At 43.8% G+C, this 26,662-nt stretch overlaps 1 protein-coding gene across 1 annotated transcript in view; it reads left to right on the top strand.

Annotated features, from left to right (window-relative positions):
* Positions 1 to 26,662, top strand: part of B3GNTL1 (UDP-GlcNAc:betaGal beta-1,3-N-acetylglucosaminyltransferase-like 1) — a 106,558-nt gene that overhangs the window by 4,610 nt on the left and 75,286 nt on the right. The window contains exons 3-4 of the mRNA XM_010856395.1: positions 12,925 to 12,989; positions 20,598 to 20,660. Coding sequence (XP_010854697.1) covers positions 12,925 to 12,989; positions 20,598 to 20,660 — 128 coding nt within the window. The remainder of the gene's footprint in view (positions 1 to 12,924; positions 12,990 to 20,597; positions 20,661 to 26,662) is intronic.

The following is a 26,662-nucleotide window of genomic DNA, read 5'->3' as shown; positions in this document are numbered from 1 at the left end:
TGAAGTCATGGGACCAGATGCCATGATCTTAGTTTTCTGAATGTTGAGTTTTAAGCCAACTTTTTACTCTCCTCTTTCACTTTCATCAAGAGGCTCTTTAGTTCTTTGAAAATTAGTTGCTGGAAATGAATGCAGTTTCTGGACTCTAAAGCCAGTAAGTATCACACTGCTTTGATTACTATAGCTTTGTGATAGGTTTTGATATTGGGAGGTATGAGTCTTTCAACTTTGTTTTCCTTTCTCAAAATTGTTTTACAATTTCATACTTCTCAGGTGGCACTAGTCATGAAGAACTCACCTGCCAATGCAGGAGACACGAGTTCGATCTCTGGGTCAGGAAGATTCCCTGGAGGAGGGCATGACAACCCACTCCAGTGTTCTTGCCTGGAGAATCCCATGGACAGAGGAGCCTGGCGGGTTACAGTCCATAGGGTCACAAAGAACTGGACACAACTGGAGTGAGTTAGCATGCACACATCCATGACCCTTAGGATCAGTTTTTCCATGTTTTTAAGAAGGACCATTAGAATTTTGATGGGGGATGGCTTTGAATCTGTAGATCTATTTGGTTTGTAGTATCACTTTGGAGCAGGAAATGGCAACCCACTCCAGTACTCCTGCTTGGAAAATTCCATGGATGGAGGAGCCTAGTTGGCTACAGTCCATGGGGTTGCAAAGAGTCAGACATGACTGAGCGACTTCACTTTCTTTCTTTTTGTAGTTCCTTTTGGAGAAGGAAATGGCAACCCACTCCAGTGTTCTTGCCTGGAGAATCCCATGGACAGAGGGGCCTGGTGGGCTACAGTCTATGGGGTTGCAAAGAGTTGGACACGACTAAGCAACTAACACACATCACTTTAACAGTAGTAAGACTTCCAGTTCGTGAACACAAGAGTGTCTTTCCTTAGTTCTTCTTTGATTTCTTTTATCAATGCTTTGTAACTTTCAAGGTACAAGTATTTCACCTCTTTCTTCAGCATTTGTTTTTTCATTGATCTTGTGAATGGAATTGTCTTTTTAATTTCCTTCTCAGATTGTTCATTGTTAGTGTAAAGGGAAACTGATTGTCCTGCGTGTTGATCTTGTATCCTGAAATTTTGCTGTACTTATTTATTAGCTCTAGAAGTTATTTTGTGTGTGAATTTTTAGGATTTTCTATATTTAAGAACATGTCATCTGCAACTGAAATAGTTTTACTTCTTCCTTTCTAATTGGATGGCTTATTTCTTTTTCTTGCCTAATTGCTCCAGCTAGAACTTGCAGTGTTTAGTAAGAATGGGGAGAGGAGACATCCTTGTCTTGACCCTGATCTTAGGAGGAAAGTTTGTGGTGTTTCACCTTCGAGTATAATGTTAGCTGTGGATTTTTATAAATACGGATTTATAATCATGCTAAAGAAGTTACCTTCAATTGCTAGTTTGTTGACTGTGTTTTTCTTAATCATGAAAGATTTTGTCCATCCTTTTTTCTATATCAGTTGAGATGATCATATAGGTTTTTTTCCTTCAATTCTATGAACGTGATATATTAACATCAATTGATTTCATATGATGAACTACCCTTGCATTACTGGAATAAATCCCACTGGGTCATAGTGTATAATCTTTCTAATATGCTGCTAGATTTAGTTTGCTAGTATTTTGTTGAAGAGTTCTATAAAGATTCATAAGGGATATTGGTACGTAGTTTTCTTTTCTTTGGATGTATCTGTCTGGCTATAGTATCAAAGTAAGCTGGCTTCATAGAATGAGTTAAGAAGTGTTTTCTTTTCTTCTTCTTTTTTATTTTTGGACGAGTTTGAGAAGGATTGTTGTTAATTCTCTAAATGTTTTGTAGAATTCATTAGTGAAACCATCTGATCCTAGCCTTTTTGTTGGGGGATTTTGATTACTGATTCAGCCTCTGTTTTTGTTATAGGTTTGTTCAGATATTTTATTTCTTCTTGAATTAGTTTCGGTAGTGTGTTTATAGAAATTTGTCCTTTTCATCTAAGTTTCTAATTTGTTGGCATGTAGTTGTTCATAGTATTCAATTATAATCTTTTTAGGCTTCTGTTAAGTTTAGTAGTAATGTGCACACTTTTTTTGGGGCTGTGCTTCACAGCTTGTGGGATCAAACCCACACCCCCTGCAGTGGAAGTGCAGAGTCAACCGCTGGGCCACCAGGGAAGTCCCCCCCCGCTTTCATTTTTAACTTTAGTGATTTGAAGCATCTTTGTTCTTAGTGTCGCTAAAGATTTGTCAATGTTGTTGATCTTTTCAAAGAACCAACTTTTGGTTTCATTGAGTCTCACTTTTTTTTTTTTAAGTCTCTATTTCGTTTTGTCTCTGCTCTGAACCTTTTATTATTTCTTTCCTTCTGCTAACTGTTTGTTTAGTTTGTTCTTCTTTTTCTAGTTCTGTAAGGTGTAAAGTTAGGTTGTTGATTTGAGATCTCTTATGTAGACACTTATAGCTATAAGTTTCCCTCTGAGCACTGATTTTGCAGCCTCCTATAAGTTTTGGTGTGCTGTATTTTTATTCTGGGCTTCTCTGGCAGCTCAGCTGGTAAAGAATCCACCTGCAGTGCAGGAGACCTTGGTTTGATTCCTGGGTTGAGAAGATCTCCTGGAGAAGGGATAGGATACCCACTCTAGTATTCTTGGGCTTTCCTGGTGGCTCAGACAGTAAAGAGTCCATCTGCAATGCGGGAGACCTGGGTTCGATCCCTGGGTGGGGAAGATGCCCTGGAGGAGGGCGTGGCACCCCACTCCAGTATTCTTGCCTGGAGAATCCTCATAGACAGAGGAGCCTGGTGGCCTACAGTCCATGGGGTCACAAAGAGTCGGACACGACTGAAGCTACCAAGTACAGCGCGTTAGGTCTTTGAGCATGTGTATAATGGTTGCTTTGAGGTCTTCATTAAATCAAACACATGATGCTCTCACTGGAAGTTCCTGTGCCTTCTTTTTCTTTGGTGTCTGGGTCTTGCTTTCCTGTTTCTTCACTTGTCTCCTAATTTTGTTAGAAACTGGACATAGTAGATAACATGTCCCAGGTTCTGGTTTCCCCTCCGTCTAGGGTTGTTACTCTTACTGACTTGTTTGCTTGTAAAGTGACTGCTTGGATAGTTTTAGTAAAGTCCGCTCCCCTGTGGCTGCAGTGTGAAACCTGTAATGCTCTGTCTCAGGAGTGCCATGCCGGGCGTGCCCATAGTCATCCTGAGGGGGCAGCGGTGTGGGCTGGCCTCTCTTTCCCTGACCACACCCAGCTGTCAAGCTCCACTGATTGCTGACTGCTTTACTGTTTTCAGCGATACCTAGGGGCATAAGAATAATTCAAGTGAATTCAAGCTCCTTCAAAGGAATAGTTCTTGAGGTCAGTGTTTAAAGTTTGTTCTGACACCGGGAGGGCTCTTCCCAGCTGTCTCTTACCAGTTTATGTTTGACAAACTAGTCGTCCCACAGCTTAACCTGTATTGTTGATGAATCTATCCGTCGCTCTTTGGAAGAAAAGCTGTGATTTCCTCTTCCAGCTGCCTTTACTTCTGTTTTGAGTGTACCCTAGGGCTTAAACTTCGCACCCTATTGCAAGTGAAGTAGGGGAAGGGCAGCAACCCTTTATCTCTCTTCATGTGAACCCCCTACCCCACAAGCCAGGGCAAGGGCATTTGGGTCCCCAGTTTTCTTGGTGATACCACACCCAAGGTAGACAGAGCATACAGTGCAGCATGGGGGCTGGTGGGAAAAGGGGGTCCCACTTTTCGACTGCTCTTGCCTGGGCCTCACCCTCAGCAGCAGGTACCTGGGGTCAAGACGAGAAATGTCGATGCCCGATCTCTTCCAGGAAAACAGCTTTTGACAGGCCAAGCAGAAGAGGGAAGCTTGTATTTTTGGCTATATCTGTCTAGGGTGGGTTTCCGCCTTAGGGGGAGGGAAGGAGCAGATCTCAGCTCAAACATCTTGTTGTTGTTGTTCAGTCGCTCAGTTGTGTCCAACTCTTTGAGACCCGATGGACTGTAGCGTGGACTGCAGCCAGACTTCTCTGTCCTTCACCATCTTTTGGAGTTTGTTCAGACCCATGCCCATTGTCTTCAGTGATGGCATCCAGTCATCTCATCCTCTAATGCCCTCTTTTCCTGCCTTCGATCTTTGCCAGGATTCAGGCTCCTTTCCAGTAAGTCGGCTCTTTGCATCATGTGGCCACAGTATTGGAGCTTCAGCTTCAGCATCAGTACTTCCAGTGAATATTCAGGGTTGATTTCCTTTAGGATTGACTGTTTTGATCTCCTTGCAGTCCTAGAGACTCTCAAGAGTCTTCTCTAGCACCACAGTTCAAAAACATCAATTCTTTGGCAGTCAGCTTTCTTTATAGTCCAACTCTCACATCCATGCATGACTACTGGAAAAACCATAGTTTTGACTAGATGGACTTTTGTTGGCAAAGTTATGTCTCTGCTTTTTAACATGCTGTCTAGGTTGGTCATAGCTTTTCTTCCAAAGAGCAAGCGTCTTTTAGTTTCATGGTTGAAGTCACCATCCACAGAGATTTTGGAGCCCCAGAAAATAAAGCCTGTCACTGTTTCCCCATCTATTTGCCATGAAGTGGTGGGACTGGATGCCACCATCTTCGTTTTTTGAATGTTGAGTTTTAAGCCAGCTTTTTCACTCTCCTCTTTTACCTTTATCAACAGGCTGTTTAGTTCCTGTTCCCTTTCTGCCATAAGGGTAGTGTCGTCTGCATATCTGAAGTTTTTGATATTACTATTATTGAGTTTTAGTAGATTTTCTTGAATAATTTTTTTTTTCATTTGCTTGGTGCCCTTAGGGCCATTTCCAGAGACTGTAAATGGTTGGGTTTTTAAAAATAAGTTTCACCAGTTTTGCTGGCAAGCAGCTGTGGAGCTCTGCTTACTATCATACCAGCTCCAATAAAAATTCCTTATGATTCTTCTTCATCTTCTTTGTTGGCTTATTAGTTACAGTTCCCTTTTTTGCTGTTTTAATGGTTGATTTGAGTTTATAGTATATACAACTTAGCAAGTTCAATCCCTCAAATGTGTGTAGAACTTCATGTATAGTGTGAGAACTGGACAGTGCACGTCCATTTCTCCTTTCCTACCTTTTTTGAGGCTGTTGTCATGCATTCTACTTTTACATGTGCTGTAGACCCCACAAATGCTGGTATTAACTTAGTTTAAACAGTCAATCATTTTTTTAAGGGATTGAAATAATAAGAAAGAAAATTACTCATTTACTCATTAATTATGGTTTTCAGTGCTCTTCATTTCTTTGAATTGAACCAGATGCCCATCTGCTTTTCCTTCTGCCTGAAGGACTTTTCAAAACATTTCTTGCAGTGATGGTCTGTTGGCAATGAATTCTTACACCTTTCATATGTCTTTATCTGGTGCATTTGAGTGTTGGCTGGTGAATCCTGTGATGAAGAAATTTCATCACAAGCTTTATTATCCTTCCTTTAGTCCATGAGAAGGAAATGGCAGCCCACTCCAGTACTCTTGCCTGGAAAATCCCATGGATGGAGGAGTGTGGTAGGCTGTAGTCCGTGGGGTTGCAAAGAGTCGGGCTCGACTGAGCGGCTTCACTTCTGCCCCCAGAGCCCTTCCCCATTCAGGTGAGCCTGTCTCTTAGGTAACCTGCCTGTACTGCTTTTGCCTTCCTCCCTTTTCTTCCCTTCTGTTCGTCCTTCTATCTTACTCTGTTCCTTTTCAGAGTGGACGGGGAGAAGAGAAGGGGAGGCCTTAGGTGGCTGGTCTTGTGTATTTGTGGGAGCAGCTTCTCCCACCCTGTGCTGCCTCCTGAACCTGCAGTTCTTGTGCTTCGAAGAGATGGAGGGACGGGTGGGCAGTCAGCTCACCAAACAGCAGTGGGTGGAGGAAAGACCACAGTGCAGAAGTTCTTGCCAAGCAAGGCCCCAAATTGTGGTGCTGGGTTTCCTTCCACACTGGCGTCCGACCTCTTTCTGTCTCCTCTTGAGGCTCCTACAGTTTTTCAGTTGGGTGTTCAGAGCCTTGTGATCTCTTGATCCAGGTGTTGACTTGGGTAGAGAGGGAAGACTCCCAGTTTCTTTGGTTCCCTGTCATATCCAATGCCAACAGTTTATCACATTATCTTGGATTTTCTAGTTAGGCAATCTAATCCTGAATAAATATTTTAATTTTGTTTCTTTATTTCTAATTTATTCTTTATTTTCATAAGTAGTATTGGGGTAGGAAGTCTAGAAGAACAATGTGGGATCACATTAACTAGTCCTTTTATTGTGCTGGCTTAGTGGAAATGTTTGTAGTGTTTCTGTGCTACAAGCATGATATTTACTATTGCTTTCTGATAGATACTTTTATCAGGTACCTTGAGATGTAAGCCTTCAGAAAATGAGGTGTGAGTATAGAATTTACTTAAATGTCTTTTAGATATCTGTTAAGGTGATTGTTTTTTTCTTTCCTCCTAACGTTTTTATTGTGGTAAATTACATTAATATTTTTCTTAATAATGAATCACTCTTACAGTGCCAAAATTAATCAACAGTGACAGTATAGTGTTTTTATGCAATGAAATTGATCAGCTTTCTTAAGGATTTTTACATCTGTGTACATAGAGAACATTAGTTTGTAGTTTTCTTGTGTGAGTTACATGTCTGGCTCCATCTGGGGCTTGATAATGTAGCTTCGTAAGAGCAATGACTGCATAGAACATTTCAGCCCCCCTTTGTTTCAACCTCCCCAGTAAACTAGCTTCCAGCCTGCATTTAGATGGCAGGAAAACCATTTACTTATTTTCATGAATAAATGTCTGCTTTGACGAATTGCAGATATTTTTAAAATAAGGAAAATGTGGTTAAAAAAAAAGTAGACGTATAGGAAAGTCTGCAATGAAATGTAAAAGCCCCACGCCCAGGGAGCAGCCAGTGTGTTTTAGTTCCTACTGGATTTATTTAACTCACAGAATCAGTTGATACTTGCTATGAAAGAGGAAACATTTAACCCACTGAAGGGACTTCACACTTCCCTTTCTCTTTTTTCCTCCCTCAGAGTTTTAGTTTGTTATATTTATATTGTCAGTGTTTATAATCTTCACATTCTGCTCTATAACTCTTGTTGTTTTATATACTTGATTAATAAGTTGATTCCAACAGCTTAAACCTTGTGAAAACAGCAGTAGTGGTTTTTAAAATAAGTGACTGTTCTTCACTGCAGACCACCTTGCGGATTAGACTTGGAAGAGGAACTGAAATGAATCTGCTGCTAACCCCGTGCTGCACACTGAGGGGATTCCCAGGTGCCAAGATCTATGGAGCCTTTAAAAAACCTTCTGCTTTATTCCCTTCTATTTATATGCACATGCCACCGTTTGTTTTTTTCCCTTCGCTTTTTATTTAGTTTTCTTTTTAATATGTTCCTTTTTCATTTCTCTGGAATACTTCTTCAAGTAGTTTTTCCATATCTGGTATGTGGATGGTAAAATATTCAGGGTATTTACATGTCTGAAAATGTCTTTATTTTGTACTATGGTTATTTGACAGTTTAGCTGTGTATAAAATTCTAGGTGGAAAGTATTTTTCCTTAGAATTTTGGAGTAATTGCCTCATTATCTTCTGGTGTCTGCTGATTCTAGTAAGAAATCTTATGTCAGTCTGATTCTTATTATTTTAAAGATATCTTTTCTGAAAGTGTGTAAGGTTTTTCTCTTTATGTTTTGAGTTTTGAAATTTCATGAAGCTGGGTCAAGATGTGGTAGTTTCTTCATTTACCCTTGTTTCTATACAGAATGATTAGCTTTGCATTCTTAGCCTTAATTGTAATCTATTGTGCTTCCAGTAGTTTGACTTTACAATTTTCATGTAAAACTTGAGAATAAGTTTATATGCCTGCACAGACTGCTAGAACTGGAGGTGGAGGCAGGACAGATGATAAGACTGGCTGGCGGACAGGTTCCTATAAGTTTTAGGAGTCGTGTCTTTCTTTAATTTTGGCTGCATGTTAGAATAGTCTAGCGGGCTTTAGGAAACCTGATGCCCAAGTCCTACCCTAAGATTTTCTTGTGTAATTTGTCTGGGGTACAGACATAGCAGGGGATTTGTAAAGAATCTTCCCAAGAGATACTGAGGTGCTAAGCTAAGTCGCTTCAGTCGTGTCCGACTCTATGTGACCGCATAGACAGCAGCCCACCAGGCTCCCCCGTCCCTGGGATTCTCCAGGCAAGAACACTGGAGTGGGTTGCCATTACCTTCTCCAATGCAGGAAAGTGAAAAAGTGAAGGTGAAGTCGCTCAGTCGTGTCCGACTCTTCGCGACCCCATGGACTGCAGCCTACCAGGCTCCTCCATCCATGGGAGTTTCCAGGCAAGAGTACTGGAGTGGGGTGCCATTGCCTTCTCTGGCTGAGGTGCATCCACTCCTTTAAAATCCTCAGGAATGTGCAGCTTCACTCTATGGTGGGTTTGGTCCTGAGGGAGTCTTGTTAGGTCCTGATACAGCTGAAGGTTTGGGGTCCTCCTGGAATAGTCCTCAGATGAGATCCAAGGGGGTGTTCGCTTTGAGATCCCATTCGGACCCAGTGGGTGACTTGCCAACACACAGGCTCGCTGCTGCTCAGATCCTTTCCTGGTGAGGGGGTCAGTAGGGTTTAGGTCAGGACTGGAGCATTCAGGATAGCTCTCAGGGGAAAGGTGTGAGTGGGAGAGATAGTCCTGCTCTCTCTACACCTCTTGTCCTGTAAGCCCCCTTCTCATCTTCCTGCTTTCTCTCTGGTCCTTTCTTCCAGCGCTGGGTGGTCAGGGGACTATGTCACTTTCACTTGATGATTCTTGCTTGTGCCCCTTGCAAGTTCACGTGGTTCTCACCTGAGTTCCGGGAGGACTGTGTTGCTACCCCTGGGGGACTTGCTGATTTACCTGGAGTTCATCCCCGACCCCCGAGTTGAGCTCTCTGAGGCCTGCCCTCTAACGGGTTTAAACATCCCTGAACACTAGCTCTTAAGGAATATGGTGCACTGTTCTGTGAAGTGCGCTTATCCTCCCACCGAGGGCAACCAGGACCAGTGCCCTTTGCTTTGCCTTTTGTAGCTTCCAGCCAGTATTTTTATTTTTGTTTCTTGGGTGAATTCACCCTTCACAAGTAAAGGGTGAATGTTGGTGAAGGTGAGTTAAGAAACAGTTGGACTTTTGCGAATGAAACAAACTTCTCTCCCAAAATATGCTCCCCTGCCCTGCCTTGCGTTCCTCACAAATAGCAGCCAGTGCCCTCTACCTAGGAAAGCAGAAAACTGTAGAAAATATTTTAGAAAAAAATTAAAAATCAGAAATAATTTTAAAATCTTGGTCCTTTAAAAGAAGAAAGCTCTCTTTTTTTTTTTTCCCTCCTTTTAGAAGGTTCCTATGGAAAGACTGTGTTGTTTGACATTGCACAGTGACCGCATGCAGAGGTGCCTTTTGGTGGGTGAGGGCACCACGGTTGGGTCCACTGCACCCAACCTATGCCTTGACTTCCTTCTTTGTGAACCAGCCGTATCAGTAGTGCCCATGTGGGTGTTGGCAGGCACAGGACAAGCTGATGGGAGCAGGGATCCAGAAGAGGCCACATGTGGTGGGCCCTCAAGGAGTCTAGCAGCTGTTCAGTTATTGTCTTCTTCCTCCTCCTCCTCTTCATCATCTCGTGCACATTTTTAATATATCCCCCCAAATATTTCTTGTTTTCATTATCTTTAGTCTGTTAGAAATTGTTTATAAATCAGTTATTGTGGAACATCTGTTTCAACTTCCTTCTGAAACCTGCCGAAGAATTGATACTTTTGAACTGCGGTGTTGGAGAAGACTCTTGAGAGTCTCTTGGACTACAAGGAGATCCAGCCAGTCAATCCTAAAGGAAATCAGTCCTGAATCTTCATTGATTCTGAAGCTGAAGCTCCAGTGCTTTGGCCACCTGATGGATAGAGCTGACTCACTGGAAAAGACCCTGCTGCTGGGAAGGATAGAAGGGAGGAGGAGAAGGGGATGACAGAGAATGAGATGGTTGGATGGCATCACCGATTCAACGGATGTGAGTTTGAGCAAGCTCTGGGAGATGGTGAAGGACAGGGAAGCCTGGCGTGCTGCAGTCCATGGGATGGCAGAGTCAGACACGACTGAGCGACTGAACAGCAACAACTATGAACAACCTTTGAAGATTTTTTAAAATCAGGATGTTTTGCATCTTCCATAGTGGAATGAGAGTAAATTAAGGGCATTTTGATGACCCCTGTGATTGGTTGTATAATCTCTACTTTAAAAGCAAGTTTTGTTTTTTTTTAAAAAGCAAGTTTTATCTTTCATAATATGCTTTTTATAGAGTAGATATAACTTGAGCCACATCACCTTTGTATATATTCTATCAATAACAAAAAAGTAAATTGTAATATTGTGAAGAAATGATTCTGCTGTCTCTTTAAGGTTGGATAAGGCGAATTCGTGGGAATCCTGTGTTACACATTAATAAAATGGAGTTAATTTGATTATGTCTGAAAGGACACATTTTCCTATAATAATATTTTCTTAAATAGGCAATGTTATATCGACTATTGGATACTGTAGATCCAAAGTATCTATTTTGAGAAGTGTTGGGTATTTAAATTGGGTTAAGATTCATTTACTATTATTTCATATCATAATAGAGCAAAACATTTCTTAATAATGTGATCACTTGCTAAAATTGAAGTAAAACACAATCCCACCCTCTTCTCTCCAAGAGTAAGGAATGTTAATATCTCACCGAGGCGGGAGTTTTTCCTGCTGTGACCATGACAACCGACTCCCCTCACAAAGGGACAGGCCTCCCCAAACATCAGGCCCTGGCACAAACATTTGACTTTTCAAGGCAATAATATTAAAGCAAATTCCTTATCTTTGCCAAACACAAGACTCATCGTGAGAAACTTTCAGCTTCCTTGGTAGATGTGTTTTCCTTCATTACCCAAATTCTTGGGGTCAGTTTTTCCCCTTCTAAAACCCAATGCCAATAAAACCTCTTTCTTGCTGATTTCCAAGTGATTATGAAAAGTCTCTTCCCGTTTTTTTTCGTTTTGATTCCATGTGCTCTCTCTCTGGGCCTGCCTTGCTTTGCAGTGACGATGGAGATTCAGCTCTAGCTACTAATCCATCCCCAGGGGTCAGGAGGCAGGCCCCTGCCTCCCCTTCTGTGCTTTTCCTTTGCTTGCTTGTTTTACCTGTGGTTCTTTGAAATCTGTGACAGTCCCACTAACTGGTTTGGGTTGGCCAAGCTTTAGGATTAACACTGGAAATTAAGGTGCTACCTCACGTGATAATAGCCAGACACTGCTCTGGGTCATACCCTTTGACGCCCTGCGCGAGGGCCGCGGTCCATCCTTGTGGCTGCAGTGCGATTTGCTCCAGAGCGCGGCCGAGTAACGGGAGGGACCTGCTTTCTCCTCCTGCTCCCCTTACTGCAGAAAATTGGGGAGCACCTGGGGTGAGGCCTGGGGCAGACCTTTGCTGGTGTCCCCTGGGATGGCCACAGTCTTCAGGTCATCTCAGCTTTGAGTCAAAGGGATTTATTGTTTTAATTCTGCACACACCTGTTGTGCTTTGTGTGACTTTCCAGGGTGGCACCAAATCTAAGTGTCTCTGTAATGCAATTAGGGTACCGGAACCTCTTTTCTAGGGAGGTGGGAATTGTGCCCCTCAAAGGCCCCTTGGCTCCTTCTTTGGGACTCAGTGCCTCCTCTAACCTGCCCTGCCCTCGGCTTGCAGACCGGGCCTGCGGTGTATTGATTTCTGCGCTCTGTTCCTGTTCTGAAGCCTTTCCTAGCTGCCCTCCCTGCGAGTGCTGTCTGTGCTCCCCATGCGGCTCACTGCCCAGTCCATCACTCGGAACCTCATTCTCTGAATTTAAACTCATGTTGCCTCTCTGACTCCCTCTGCCATGGTCTCATCTCCTCTCCATAAGCCTCCCTAGTGCTTCCCACCGTTCATTTGGCACCTTACATAGGTTTTCGGTTACCTCTCTTTCCACCTCAGTTGTAATCTCTTTGAAGATGAGGATTTTAAACCATTCATTAAAATGTAATATCCATGTAGGAAAGTACACCTATCATCAAAGTACAGCTCAGTTATTTTTCCACAAACTGAACACACCCTGCAGCCAGCTCCCTGAGGCAGAGCTGACCTCACCGGCCCTGGAAGCCCCCCCATCCCCGGGCACCGCTTCCTTGATTTCCAGGCACAGGTGAATCTGCAGCCTTTGTGCTCCACGTGCTGTCCTGGTGCTCAGCAGTGCAAGTGGCGCCGGCTCTGTGTGCGGCCAGGATGTTCATACACGTGGTCTAGTTTCTATTCCGTGAGGGGTTCTTGTGCCAGTCACGTCTTGGTGAAGTTGGGTCTGCACCTCCTGGGGGAGCTGGGGGGTCCCAGGACGTGTAGGAAGAGTGGACACTGACAGGGCCTGTAACTCATCCCCGGAACAGGTGTTCAGTGCAATCTGTGCCCATGAAGCGTCTAGTCCAATGAGCTGCTTCTACCAGCCGATCTCTCTTGTGTTTGTGGCCCCATCTGTCAGGTAACTGTATCGTGACTTTTATCAGCAGAGGCTTTAGAAAAAGTGTTTCTGCCAGTTCTATTCAAGTCCTTCCATTCAGGGACATTGTAATTTTGTGTTTTAAAAATACTCCCCAGGGTTACCTTAGTGCTGTGCTGGATAGATGTTTGCCGGCTTTATTTTCCTTCTGTGAGCACGTTCTGCCTTAACACCAGTACTGGGTGGACTGTTGTCTGTCGTCATTATATTTACTGCGTCAGTTTCATCTAAATTGGTCTGAGTTTTTACTTGGCAGTGAGGAGTGTTCCTAGCTTTCCTACCGTGTACATCGCAGTAAGTTTTATGCAAGAGAATCCACTAAAACTGAGTTCTAAAAGAGCTTTTCCTTTTCTCTTTTAAACAGTCGGATATTCTAAAAATCAAGCAGTAGCACAGAGCTCAGGGTCTTACCTTTGCTTCTTGGATGCGGTAAGTAACTGTTTTATTTAAAATGTCTGACTATATGTTGGTTCAGTAATTAAGAGATACTACATTTTAGTGTAGTTCTTTAAAATCATTGTTCTAATATGTTGCAATCAGTCTCTAAGGTTGGCAAGTTGTTTCAATGTAACTGCTGTAGCACCTGTTGAGGGGATTGATTTTTGATAAATGGGGTTACATAAAAGCAGAAAATTGCACAACAGAGAAACATATAAACAAAGTGAAGATAAACTAAGGAGATGTTGACAGATAACAATACTTAGAAGATTAATAGCCTTTAATAGAACTAATTCATGCAAGTTGGTGAGAAAACACAGAGTAATGAGTAGTAGATAAACAGAAAAGGACAGGAGTAGAGACTTTCAGAGGCAGATATGCAAGCAATGATTTTTAAAGATGTTACATCATTTGTGATCAAACACAAATTGAATTAGTTTGGTGCTATGTTTAAAAATGAAATTTAAACATGTAGTGTTTGGAAATGCCATGTGAACTGGTAGCGTTGACAGCATAATTTTGCATTTTGTATTAAGAACTTTAAAAAAGGCTTATGCTCTGAACCCTGAATTTCACTCTAGGTATCCTTGAAGTTCTGAAAAAGATATATGTACAAAGAAGCTCTAGTGTTATTAATTATAATGGAAAATTAGTTAATGGAAACAAGTTAATACTGGACAGGAGAGTAATGGTGAAGTGAACTGTGGTCAATCTGTATGAGAAAATTACTGTAATGTTCATAAAGAATTTTTAATAACATGACAAATGATGATTGTGAGTGAAAAAAGAACCCATGATTGTATGTGTTGTGTATACTCATGTGTAGATTTTCTCTTTAGTGGCACTCTGAGAACATTTATCCGTAGGCAGTCTTCCTTGGGCCCCTCCAGGCCTGGGGGTGCAGGGTGGGCTGCACTCCTTTTGTCTGACCTCTGCCCCTGGGGCTCCTTTTCCTCTATCTCTGTTTGTTTCGTTTCTTTGAGTTTTGATCTTTGTGGTTTTACATCTGGATTCATCCTGGTGCTCCACCTCTGACACCTGAAATTGGAACCTGGGCTCCATACTTGCAACCCTTCACTTCTCTGAAGTGCAACGTAAGACAGTTGTTTTCTTCTCGTGACAGCTGTGTGGTGTCCCGTAGGTTCTGAGCAGAAATCTTAGCTTATTTTCCAGTGTCCATGGTAATTCCTTTCCCTCTTTGTGAACGTAGGTCCCCAGGTCATAGGGGCACAGAACTGGATGAACCCGACCCTGGGTTCAGGACGCATCCTGGTTGCTGGGCTGGGCCTCCGTCTCCTCGTTTGCTTCTGCGCCCATGTCTCTTTTGCTAACGCTCAGCACCCATAATCTTGCCGTCCAAGACTAGCGCTAACTCCTGCTCCAACCTTGTTTACACTGCCTCCCACTCCTGGCGACCAGCACACAACGCCCTGTCCCTACCCGCTGCTGAACTTTTTGGTGTCTAAGCAAATCTGAAAAAAAAAAAAAAGCCAAGTAAAAAATTTTAGTTGTATTTAACTTTATAAAAAGGGCACCAGGCTGTATAAAATATTTTGGAACTTTGTAAGGTTATATTGTTAAGGTCCATGCATATTGTTGCACATCATTGTAGTTCATTCTGTTTTGTTTTTGTGTTTTAATTGAGGGAGAATTTACATACAGTGAAATGCAAGATTTTCATTTTGCATCAAATGTGAAAATGGTGTACAAAATGAGCCACGTGAGGGTTCTGACACCCGTACACACCCCTGTCACTCACAGCCGAATCGGAGCAGAAGACGATTCCGTCAACCAGAGCTGCTCCCAGACAGGCCACGCGGTGTGAGCGCCTGCATTTAGCATCCACACCACGTCGCGGGCACCTGTGACTGCGAGTGCTGGCGAGCTGTTCTCTGTTTTACTCAGTGGTGTGAAGGTGCCATGCTGATGGTGCTACCACTGGTCAACATTCAAGCAGTTACTAGTTTGGGTTATTTTAATAAAAGTGCCATCAACATCACGATGAAAGTGTTCCTGTGGGTGTGTGTTCCGTTTCTCTTGGGAAGATAAAAGCTGCGGGGTTGAAGAACCACAGGTAAAGGGACCTGCCAGGGCAGTGTGGCCCATCTGTCTGCGCCACGTTCTCCCAGCACTGATGAGTCAGCCTCGGCTTCAACCCCTCTAGCAGAATCGAAGTAGATCTCATTTGTTTTCATTTACATTCCCTGATGGCTAGTGATGTTGAGCACCTCCTCATCGCTTTACGGGCCATTCATAAGTCCTTTTTGGTGAGATATCGAAATCTTTGCCCATTTTTTAAAAAAATTGGATTGTCTTATTGGTTGTCAGTGTTTGGTGTGTATTCTGGATACAAGTCCTTTGTCAGATACCTGCTTCCTGAGTATTTTCTCCCCATGTGACTTGCCTTTTCATATTTTAATGGTGTCTTTTGGTAAGTAGAAGTTTTAAATCTTGATGGAGTTCAAATCATTGATTTTTCTTTTTTTATAGTTAATTTTTTTTTTCTGAGAATTCTCTGCTTACCCCAAAGAAGTTATTCTCTTGTTTTCTTTCATATTTAGAGCCATCATCCACCTTGTGTTCATTTCTGTGTCTCCTGTGGTAGGAAGCAGGGGTTAATTTTTTCATATGGATATTAAGCGGCACCAGTGCTGAAGAGACTTTGTTTTCGTGGTTGTATTGCCCCGGTGCTTTGTTGAGAATCAATTGGCCGTGTCAGTGTAGGTTTATTTCCAGACTTTCTGTTCCGTTCTGTTTCTCTATTGTCTGCAGCTCATTCATTCGTCTGCTGTACAACATTCCACTGGGCAAGCACACTGCGCGTATTCACCCGTGCTCCCACTGACGGGCACCCAGGCCGTTTCCACGCTCTTGCCCTTGTGCATAGCTGCTGGGGACGTTCTTGCACGCACCCCCTGTTGTACACACATGAGAGTTCCTCTGGGGTTCACACCCAGAAGTGAGTGCCCAGGCCTCAGGGGACGAGCAGTTTATCTACAGGAGAGGAGCTGTGCTGCTGCCACGCGGCTGGAGACGTTGTCTCTCCTGGCAGGTCACTGTGGGTCCTGAGCCTCCCCAGCACTGGGTGCCCTCAGGCTCTTAGATCTCGACCAGCAGGCGGGAGCAGACTGGAGCCTCACTGTGCTTTGATGTGTGCGCCCTGATCTCGAGCCGTGGTTGGCATCAGCCCACGGTGATTGGCCCTGTGGGTTTCCTTTCTTCATGACGTGTGTTTGCATCTTTTTGCCCACTTCCCTTTCCAACTGCGAGGAAAGTTGTAGGGATAGTACAGAAAACTCTGTTTTCAAGGCCAGCATCGCTGACCTGTTCCTCATCATCCCTGAGCCCGTCTGTGTGTATTTCCTGCAAACAAGGACATCTCCTCTGACCCAGAGCAAGGACGTCCTGCCAACAGGTGGCTGACCCTAGTGCCCACCTCCCTCACAGTCTCCGAAGGGCCCCAGAATCCATGTTGCCTTTACCTGGGAGTCTCTCGTCTCCTCATCTGGAACATTCTGCAGGCCCTCCCTGACTTTCTTCATCTTGATGCTTTCAGAGATTCCCAGGCACTTTTGTAGAATACCCTTTAAACTGAGTGATGGTGTTGGGCCAAGTGTCTGTCCAGAAATCTCAGAAGGGGCAGTGCCCTCTTCTCATTGCCTCCTTGGGTACCTGTGATTTGTGCCCCAACCCTGATGAAGCCCACTGGTCACTTAATGAAGAAGGCATCTCCTATGTGGGATGGCCCACAGGGCCTCCTGCAGAGACCTCTCCTTTGGCCTGGCCTTCCTTGGGCAGGGGGTGTGGGAAATGGGCCTTGGCCCCCTGAGCACGTGCCTTCCGGGAGAAGATGATTGTGGTCTCCAGCGAACACCCAGCTTGAGCGTGACCAGTGTGTTCTGTCTCAGTGCAGGAGTGATGCCAGCGCAGCACAACCACAGCCTGTGTCAAAATGGACCGTTTCTGCAGGAAGATTGGGTTCACGAGGCCCCTTTGCTGGGGCATCGAGGCTGTATTTGGACTTGTTAGCTTCCTGGGATGCAGTCTGGTGACTGTGCCTGGATTCAGAACATATTTCATTAGGAGCAATAGCATAGCCGGAGGCCAGCTCCCACGCTGCTCCTGTACCAGAGCTCCATCATTCATCAGGTCGGTACCTGGATGTGCCAGGTACATCAGCAGGTGCAGGGCACACAGCAGCAGAAAGACAGATGGAGACAGCGAAGGCCAAAGCTCAGGCAACTTCAGGCCCTGAAGTCGCTGCCTCCCCAGCTTCCCCTGACAGCAGCTACTGTGCCTCCGGCTCCCACACCCCCCACCCACCACCACCCCAGGCCCTGTCCTTTGTCTCTTTCTCAAGTACTTGCGTTGCCCACCGTCCCCTCTGGCTTCTCAGTGATACTCTCACCCCTCCGCATGTGGTGGGACCTGCCTGCATCGGGGATGTCCCTGCCCCTGCACTTCAGTTCTGCATGCAACATTCATCACCTTCAGTGCTGCATCCTTCATTATCGTCTTTGTTTGCCTTCCCTCGTAGAATATCAGCTCCACACCGGAGGAGTAGGGCTTGTTTTTTCCCTGATGTTTCTGAAGCACCTGGAACTTGGCAAATAGTAGATATTAATAGATGGTTGTGAAATGAATTAGTGGGGTTTGGGTTTGTGTGTTCAATATAAATGGTTACATCAGATTGAATTAGTTACTTCTGTATACTTATCTTGGAACCCAGCCATCCTGTTGGCTGTCATTTCCATGGAGAGCGGTCTTGAGTGTGTTTACAGATGGATTTTCGGCACCCATCGCTGTAGTGCAGCCCTTCAGAGAACGTGCTCTTAGTAGCCGTTACAGACTGCTGCCTGGGGCCAGTAGTGCCTTTCTAGTAGGTTGGAAGGGCCACCCGGGGCAACCTCAGTGTCACTCCCAGTCCCCGATGTGTCCAAGGATATTCATCTTGGAGAGAAAGTGAGTCACACAAAGATCCCAATTGTCTCAGAGGGTGTCCATCAGCAGTGTTTCTGGTGAGTGGGAAGTTGATGCCCATCCCCTCATGGGAAGGTGACGTCCTCAGGCACAGTCCCTCCAAACCTGAGAGGCAGAGCACAAAGCTCAGGGACACAGGGACTCACCCCAGAGGGAACCCATGCAAAACAGGCCTGGCGTCTCTCACGAGGGCTTGAGGGCTCTGTCTACAGCCTTCAGAGGACCCACACTTTGTGATCTGGGCACTGCCGTCAGGAATAAATTCCTACTTAGAAGGGGGTGTCTGTGTCCTTTCCTAAACATGTGTTTTGCATTTGCTTACATCATCTTTGATTTCTTTCATCAACATCTTGTGGTTTTTCACAACACAGATCATGTACATATTTTGTTAAATTTGCACCAAAATATTTCATTTCCTTTGGAGCACCTGTTCATGAACATAGCATCTCTAATTTCTGTGTTTATTGTTAGCATCTAGAAATGTGATTATTTTATCTGTTGATCTTGCAGAACTCACTGGTTCTAGGTTTTTAGAGTAGATTCCTGAGGATTTTCTAGATGGATAGTCACATCATCTGCAGACGGTGGGCAGTTTGATTTCTTCTCCTCTGATCTCGAGGCCCTTTTATTTGCCTTCTTGCCTCATTGCTCCAGCTGGAACGTCTGTCCTCTCCTGAACTGGGAGGAAGCACCAGCCTTTCACGTTGCGTGTTGTCTTCCATTCCTAACTTGCTCAGAATTTTTATCTTGTGGGCAGGTGTTGGGTTTTGTCACATGCTTTTTCTGTATCAGTTGGAATTTGTTGGTTTTTAAAATACGGTTGTTACCGAAGATTTATAAGATTTTTTTCCATCTTCTTGGAATTTGGGAATTTTTCTCTGTGTGTCAGGAATCATTTCTGGAATGTAGTGAGCTCTTTTAAAATGCAGACTCAAGGTTTTTTCCAGATGAAATGAAATTTTCTGTATTGGCTGTTAATTCCTTCCTTGTGCCTTGTTTCTTCCTTTGGCTTCTGGTGTTTGAATGCTGGGTCTTATCATTTGCTCATTGCCCTCTTGATTTCTGTTTCTCTATAACTTTGCATTTTATAGTTTGACCCTCCAGTTCATTTACTCAGTTGTGAGCTGTGACCACCTGTTTTGTCTTCGCCTTTGCTGTCAGAAGTTAGATGTATACTTTCCATTCCTCCACGTCCTAGGGCACCTTTGAGAGCTCTTCTTTTTTGTATCTTCCTCCAGCAACTCTAGAGGACTGCCGCTTTGTTTTGTGTCCTGGGTCCTCTCAGGTTCATTAATGGTTGTTTGTGGCTCTCTGCTCCGTTGGAGGCCGGACCACATGGTCCAGGGACCATGGCAGCAGGCGAGCCAGGAGGTGTGGGGCCTCCTGTCCTGGGACTGAGCCCTTCTGTCCACGGGTGGGTAGTCTCTGCTGGGTCTGGGAGAGACCTGTTTCCAGGTGTCCTATGTTTTTGGCCAATTCAAAACCCAGCTCTCTCCCAGCCTCAGGGGTGAAGAGAAGCTTAATCATTTGGCATCCCTTTTCCCTAATCCTCCCTGCAGACCTTCCTGGTGTGCCTGGGCACAACGGCCCTCCCCAGGGCATCTGCGGCTCTGCAGGCTTCTGGAGCTTGTGGTCGGTCCTGGGGCTGCTAGCCACTCTACCCGGGAGTTCCTGTGCCGTTGTGGCCTTTTGCTGCACTCTGGGCTGGCCATTTGTTCCAGGAGAGACTGTCCTCATGTTCTTGGCTCTGTGCCACCCTGCCCCCACCCCGTTCACCTTTGGGTCTAAAAGGAGATGTGGGACAGGGGGGCCCTGGGCCAAGCTGAGTCCTCCCTGTGCCATGCCCACCGCAGTCTGGCTTTTTTAATTTATAGGATCAGAGAAGGAACTGGGTTACAGAATCTGGTTGGGGGAAGAGGGGTCTTTTAAATAACTGATTTACAGGTGACTGGAAAAGTAATTTCAGCCTCTTTTGCCGTTAAACATTTTTTCCAAACTTCTGGTAAGTGGCAACATTGACTGGTGTAGATATTAGTGGTTTGTATTTCTATTTCCCCTCCAGTTCTTCCCTGCGCTTGTGGGGAGGGGGAGGAATGTGGACACAGAAGGGAGAGAACTGAGTGCCTCCCGCCACGTACCTCCTGGGAGTGGAACACGAGGCCACGCACTTTACTTTGAGGTTTCTTGAGAGCACAGCTTTTGACCACAGGGCATGGTGGTTACCACAGGGCTACTGAATAATGTTATTTTCACTATATTTGGAATGGCATCCTTGCCAGTAACTTATTAAATGCAGATGTTGCCAACAGAGTGAGGAAGTTTGTTTTTCCTGTCTCTACAACATATGCCGCCTTACTTTTTAAAAAAATTTACTGAAGTATAGTTGATTTACAATGTCGTATTAATTTCTACTATACAGCAAAGTAACTGTATATTTATATATATATATTCTTTTCCATTATGGTTTATCACAGAATATTGAATATAGTTCCCTGTGACCACCTGATTTTTCTGTTTGACTTGACAGTTTTAGTATGGGATCATTCAGAAAAGAATATTATTATCAGCTAGAGAGAATCTGCTACAGCTTGAGAAAACAGTTGAGAAATGTGCTTTCAGGTCTGGAACAGGTGGAGGCTGCTGCTTTCCCAAGTGTGCCACCTGGGAATTTCAGCTCCACAGGTAAGGGTTACTGCCCCTCAACCCCAAGCGAAAGACACGTTGCTGGGAAGCCCCAGGAGAGGGGCAGCCAGGCCGAGAAGAGCCAGAGCATGAGGCGCTGGGGACCCTCCAGCTCCCGTCTCTTGGCATCTCGCTGTCCCTGAGTCCTCTCCCCTGCCTTATAGCTGCTGGTGCAGAGGAGGTTGTGTGTTTTCATGTGAATATGTTTATAATTGAGCTGAACGTCAGTGGTTTTCACATCAAAGATACTTCTGCCATGTTTTAAAGTTATACTTTGATTTGAAAACCACTGAAGTTCAGCTCAATTATAAACATCTAAACACACCACTCACTTTCCTTTCTGCTCCCCCTTGCCTCTTCTTTCCTTAGAGAAAAATTGTGGACTTGGTTGGACCCAAGACCTGAAGGGTATTAGTTAGCTGAGGAGCAGGGCCGTGTGCTTTAGTGATGGCTGTTTCCCAGGAAGCTCAAGCAGCACCCCTGGGAAGTAGATTAGGCCCTTGGTGTATTAAGGAGGGGAGAAAGGGGTGACCCCTTATTTGATGGCAGCTGCAAATTGGTAAAGATCCATGTGTGTAGAGTCTTCTACTTCTGTTCTTTGAAAGAAGAGATAGTCCTTATTCTTAACACTTCTGTTCAGAAGGGTTTTTCTTGAACAGAGGAAAGACATAAACGAATTGAAGAAAGACCTGAGAAATCTTGGCACCTTGCTACTTACACTTCCTCAACGTCAGCCACTCGGTGCCCTACATATTTTTGTTTTGTCGCCACCATAACCTGTTGTGCTTGGAAAGCTATAGTTCTTGCCAGGTGCCACTGAACTTGGTGTTTTAAAAGAGAAGATGCTTCAGACACTGAGCTTTTGAGATACTTTTTATTTGTGCAGAGTGTTTTCATTTTAAGGCTTGGGGAAGGGAAGTGACCCAGGTATTTGTTGGGCTGCTGCTCCCCAGCACTGGTTCCAAAACCTGCTGGCCAGGGAGAGAGCCTGTTAGAAATGCAGATTTGGGGCCCGTTGCTGCAGGGGCTCAGACTCCAGGTCTTCTCAGCAGACCTGGCTTTAAGGAGCTCCACAGTGGTTCTTCTGTATCCAGCCCAGATGGCATGCATGTTTCTACTATCAAGTAGGTCAGTGCTGGACTGTGTTGTTCCAGGCGCTTCATCCATGGGGCTCCCGAGGTCTGAGTGGTCATCTTGTCCACTGCTGTGTCTGGCCCTTACTGCCAGTTTCACTGTCCCTCTCTATCTTACCAAACTGCGGGCACTGTGAAAGCAGAGGCCTCTCTGCCTCTTGCAGTAGTGTCCTGGGCCCGGTGGGCACTAAATTCCAAGCTCCCGCCCTGCAGAGCCTACCACCAGGGTGGACTTGCGGAGAAGTGGCAGAGTTGTAAGGAAAGATGGTGTGGATTCCACCCCAGAGAGGGCGCGGTCTGCTCTGCATGCGTGTGCTCTGGGCGGACCAGGACCACGGACAGTGCCAGGCGTGTCCTCCCCCTCCAGACTCCCTCTGCCCGCCTTCCTGCCAATCTCCTGCTGGTCGGAGGGGATTCTTGTCTTTTCTCCCAATTAAAGGGAATTCCTTCCTCCACCCACCCAGGACAGAGCAAGAAGCAGGGGCACGGGCATTGGCAGCACTTAGGTTTTGGGTTCTGTTGGGAACGCTGTCAGCAGAGGGAAATGCACAACTTGAATTTTTGTGTATATAGTAAAATTGCATGTTTGATTCTAAGTTATTTTTGTGCTTTTCTTATGCTGTAATTATAGCTGTTGAAAAATTATATATGCATATCGATGGAGACTAGAAGGGAACTTAGGATGGTGAAAATAGTATGTTCAGAGGATGATGATATTGTGTAATATATAATACTGAGCATTTCTGGTATTCCTGCTGTGGAGCTTGTGCAATAAACCCAGAATTATAATATTTTCGAAAAGTGCCATGGAATGAACTCAGATTCATTTTTTTCTAAACACTGAGTGTACTTTTTGGTGGGTCCCAGCAGCCTCCGTCGATGGTTGTGCATCAGATAGTTGCAGCTTCTGTGCTATCGCAGGAGATGAGCGCACATCCTTCTGCTCCACCATCTTGACCCGGAAGCCCAACGCTGAGTGTACTTTGTTAGAGACATTATACTTTAAAAGGGCTTCCCTTGTGGCTCAGCTGGTAAAGAATTGGCCTGCGATGCGGGAGACCTAGGTTCAGATCCCTGGGTTGAGAACATCTCCTGGAGAAAGGAAAGGCTACCCACTCTAATATTCTGGCCTAGAGAATTCCATGGACTCTATAGTCCATGGGGTCACAAAGAGTTGGACATGACTGAGTGACTTTTACTCACTTACCTTAAGAATCAGTATTACTGGAATAGTACTTACATATAATAAAGTACACTCATTTAAGTGTACATTCCATGGGTTTGACAAATGTATACACACATATAAAAGCCAACTTAGTCAAGTTTAGAATGTTTCTGTTGCCATAAAAAGTTTCCTCATGCCTCTTTGCAGTCATTCTCCCATGCCTTGAAGCAACCACAAATGTGATTTCTTTAGGTTAGTAATCTAATTATATTATCTGTTCTTTCAGTACGTTAGGTTTTTTCTCCCGTTCTAGAACTTCATGTCGGAGAAGGCAATGGCAACCCACTCCAGTACTCTTGCCTGGAAAATCCCATGGACGGGGGAGCCTGGTGGGCTGCCGTCTATGGGGTCGAGCAGAGTTGGACACGACTGAAGTGACTTAGCAGCAGCAGCAGAACTTCATGTAAATGGAATCATACAATATGTACTCTTGTGGTTGGCCTTTGTTGGCTCAGCATATGTTTTTGAGATTTATCAATATTGTTTCTTATACCAATAATTCAGTCTTTTTATTGCTGACTAGTGTATCCTAATGCATGGATAAACCACAAATTGTTTATCTGTATAGTCATCCATTGATGGACGTTTAGGTGGCTTCCTGTATTTGGCTATGATGAGTGCAGATGCTATGAAAACTTGTGTACAGGCCTTATCATGAGCATATGTGCTCATTTCTCATGGGTAAATATCTAGAGATAGATTGCTAAATGATACAATACATGTATATTTAACTTTGTGAGAGACTACAAAACTGTCTTACAAAGAGACTGAATCATTTTACACTCTCCCACCAGCAGTTTGAGAGACTTCCAGTGGTTTTGTGTTCTTCCAACACTTGGAATTGTCTATATTTTAAATTTGAGCCCTTGTAGTGCACATGTGTTTCTGTCTCATTGTTTTGGCTTGCATTTCCCTGATAACTAAATATGTTGAACATTTATTTGGGCGCTTAGTGATCATGCTGGAGAATCCCAAGGACAGCAGAATCTAGGTTGCTTCCATGTCCTAGCAATTGTAAAAAGTGCTGCCATGAATATTGGGGTACATGCATCTCTTTCAACCCCATAGCAGCTATAGTGATAAAGCTACAGTGTCATTTTATCGGAAAAAAAAAAAATCAGGTATTGTCAATCCTCCAACTTTGTTCTTCCTTTTCAAAGTTGTTTCAAATCTCTTTAGCTCTTTCAGGATTTCTGCAAAATTTTAGAATCAGCTTGTCAAGTCTGCTTGGATTTGTTATTGAAATTGCATTGAATTTATAGTTCTGTTTGGGAATCTTAATATTGAATCTTCTAATCTATAAACATGGTATATCTGTCAATTGATTTGGGCCTTCTTAAGTTTCTCTCAGAAATATTTTGTAGTTTTTGATATACAGGTCTTACATAAATTTAACAAAATACTTCCCAAGTATTTTATGTGTTTTGGTGCTAACAAAAATGGTTCATCTCCCAGTTTCATTGCTATAAATATACTATTAATAGATTACCTTATTCGTTTTAGTTGGTTTTGTCTTGCCTTCTGTTTTTTCGATTAAGAACTGTGTTTAGTGACCATGGTATCTGTGAGTAAAGACTCTACCTCTTTCTCTCTGGTCCACATGTTTTTCTTCTTTGTTCTTGGCCCACTGTCTGGGCTGGGACACCCCCATGCAATGTCAAATAGGAATGGTTCTGGTGACAGTCCTTGTCGTGTTCAGATTTTTATTTGTTTCATCATTTACATCATGGGGAAAAAAGCACACTTAGAGAGGAGCATAAAACACAAAAGTACAGCTCAGTAAATCATCACACGGTGAATGTTTCTGAACTAGCATAGAAAATAGCCACCTCAGCAGCCCCTTTCTTGCCCTTTCGCAGTTACCTCCTTCGTCCTCCCCAAAGCTAAATATTGCCCTGCCTGTTTTGGAAGATTTTATAAGTGGAATCATGTATAATCTTCCACGTCTGGCTTCTCCCACTCTGTGGCTTGTCTTTTCACTCTCTGAAAGCTGTCTATTGATGAATAGAATTCTTTAAGGAGTTTGATTTAGTAATCTTTTCCTTTATGGTCAGTGCTTTTTGTCTTCTTCATGAGTTATTTTCTCTTACCTGAAGGCCCTGAAGTTATTCTTTAATGTTCCAGATGCTTTTTTTTTTTAAACCTTTTCTATTTTGATGTAAACCCCACTTGAAATTGATTTTGCTTATTTCTGTTTAACGTATAAACACAGCACATAAGTGCACAGTCTGTTGAGTTTTGAGGAAGTGAACGCTCCAGTGCAGCCAGTGGCCCAGCCCAGGAATGGAACATGGCCGGTGTCACACATGCCCCCTGTTCCTTGTCAGTAATTCCCCTCCTCTTCTCCACAAGACAGCTGGGATACTAACACCGTAAGTTAGTCATTTTGACCTTTATGTGATTCATCATGTGTTCTGTGCCTGCCTTATCTCACACAACATTACATTTTGGAGACTAGTTCACATTATTTTGTGGAATGGAAGTCACTCCTTTTCATTGCTATGTAATATTCCATGATACGAATGTGCCCAGTTTATCCATTCTGCTGTTTGGACACTGGGGTGTCTGAGTCATGTGCCAAGAAACCCCTGTGCTTATCTCTTGTCACACGTACAGAGGCACGTGTAGGGATGGGACTGGGGTGTCCTCAGGTGCCTGTGCTGTGTTTTGCTGGTTGCTGCCAGGTTCCCATGGAGGCTGGTCAGTTTGCACTCCCTCTAATGAACAGATATCCTGGCCGATTTGTATCCTTCCTTGCAGCTCTGTGAGCTGACTTTAGCCCAGCGTGAATGTGAGTGTGGCCTGTTTCTGGCCTCTGTGTTCTGTCTAGTGGGGTTGTCAGTCTGTCCTTTTGTCTGCTGATACAACAGTGTAGCTTTATAGAACGTCTGATCTCATGCTGTATGTTCTCTTGTTCATCTATGTAGTAGTTGGGACTAGTTTAAAAAAATCTTTTTGCCAGTACCATACTGTCTTGATAACTGTGGCTTTGTAGTAGAGCCTGAAGTCAGGTAGGTTGATTCCTCCAGTTCCATTCTTCTTTCTCAAGATCGCTTTGGCTATTCGAGGTTTTTTGTATTTCCATACAAATTGTGAAATTATTTGTTCTAGCTCTGTGAAGAATACTGTTGGTAGCTTGATAGGGATTGCGTTGAATCTATAAATTGCTTTGGGTAGTATACTCATTTTCACTATATTGATTCTTCCAATCCATGAACATGGTATATTTCTCCATCTATTAGTGTCCTCTTTGATTTCTTTCACCAGTGTTTTATAGTTTTCTATATATAGGTCTTTAGTTTCTTTAGGTAGATATATTCCTAAGTATTTTATTCTTTCCGTTGCAATGGTGAATGGAATTGTTTCCTTAATTTCTCTTTCTGTTTTCTCATTATTAGTGTATAGGAATGCAAGGGATTTCTGTGTGTTGATTTTATATCCTGCAACTTTACTGTAGTCATTGATTATTTCTAGTAATTTTCTGGTGGAGTCTTTAGGGTTTTCTATGTAGAGGATCATGTCATCTGCAAATAGTGAGAGTTTTACTTCTTCTTTTCCAATTTGGATTCCTTTTATTTCTTTTTCTGCTCTGATTGCTGTGGCCAAAACTTCCAAAACTATGTTGAATAGTAATGGTGAAAGTG

The sequence above is a fragment of the Bison bison genome, unplaced genomic scaffold (assembly GCF_000754665.1).
Source record: "Bison bison bison isolate TAMUID 2011002044 unplaced genomic scaffold, Bison_UMD1.0 scf7180017864371, whole genome shotgun sequence".
Taxonomy (NCBI): domain Eukaryota; kingdom Metazoa; phylum Chordata; class Mammalia; order Artiodactyla; family Bovidae; genus Bison; species Bison bison.
Note: the sequence above shows the minus strand (reverse complement) of the source record. Positions and strands in the feature narration are given on the sequence as shown.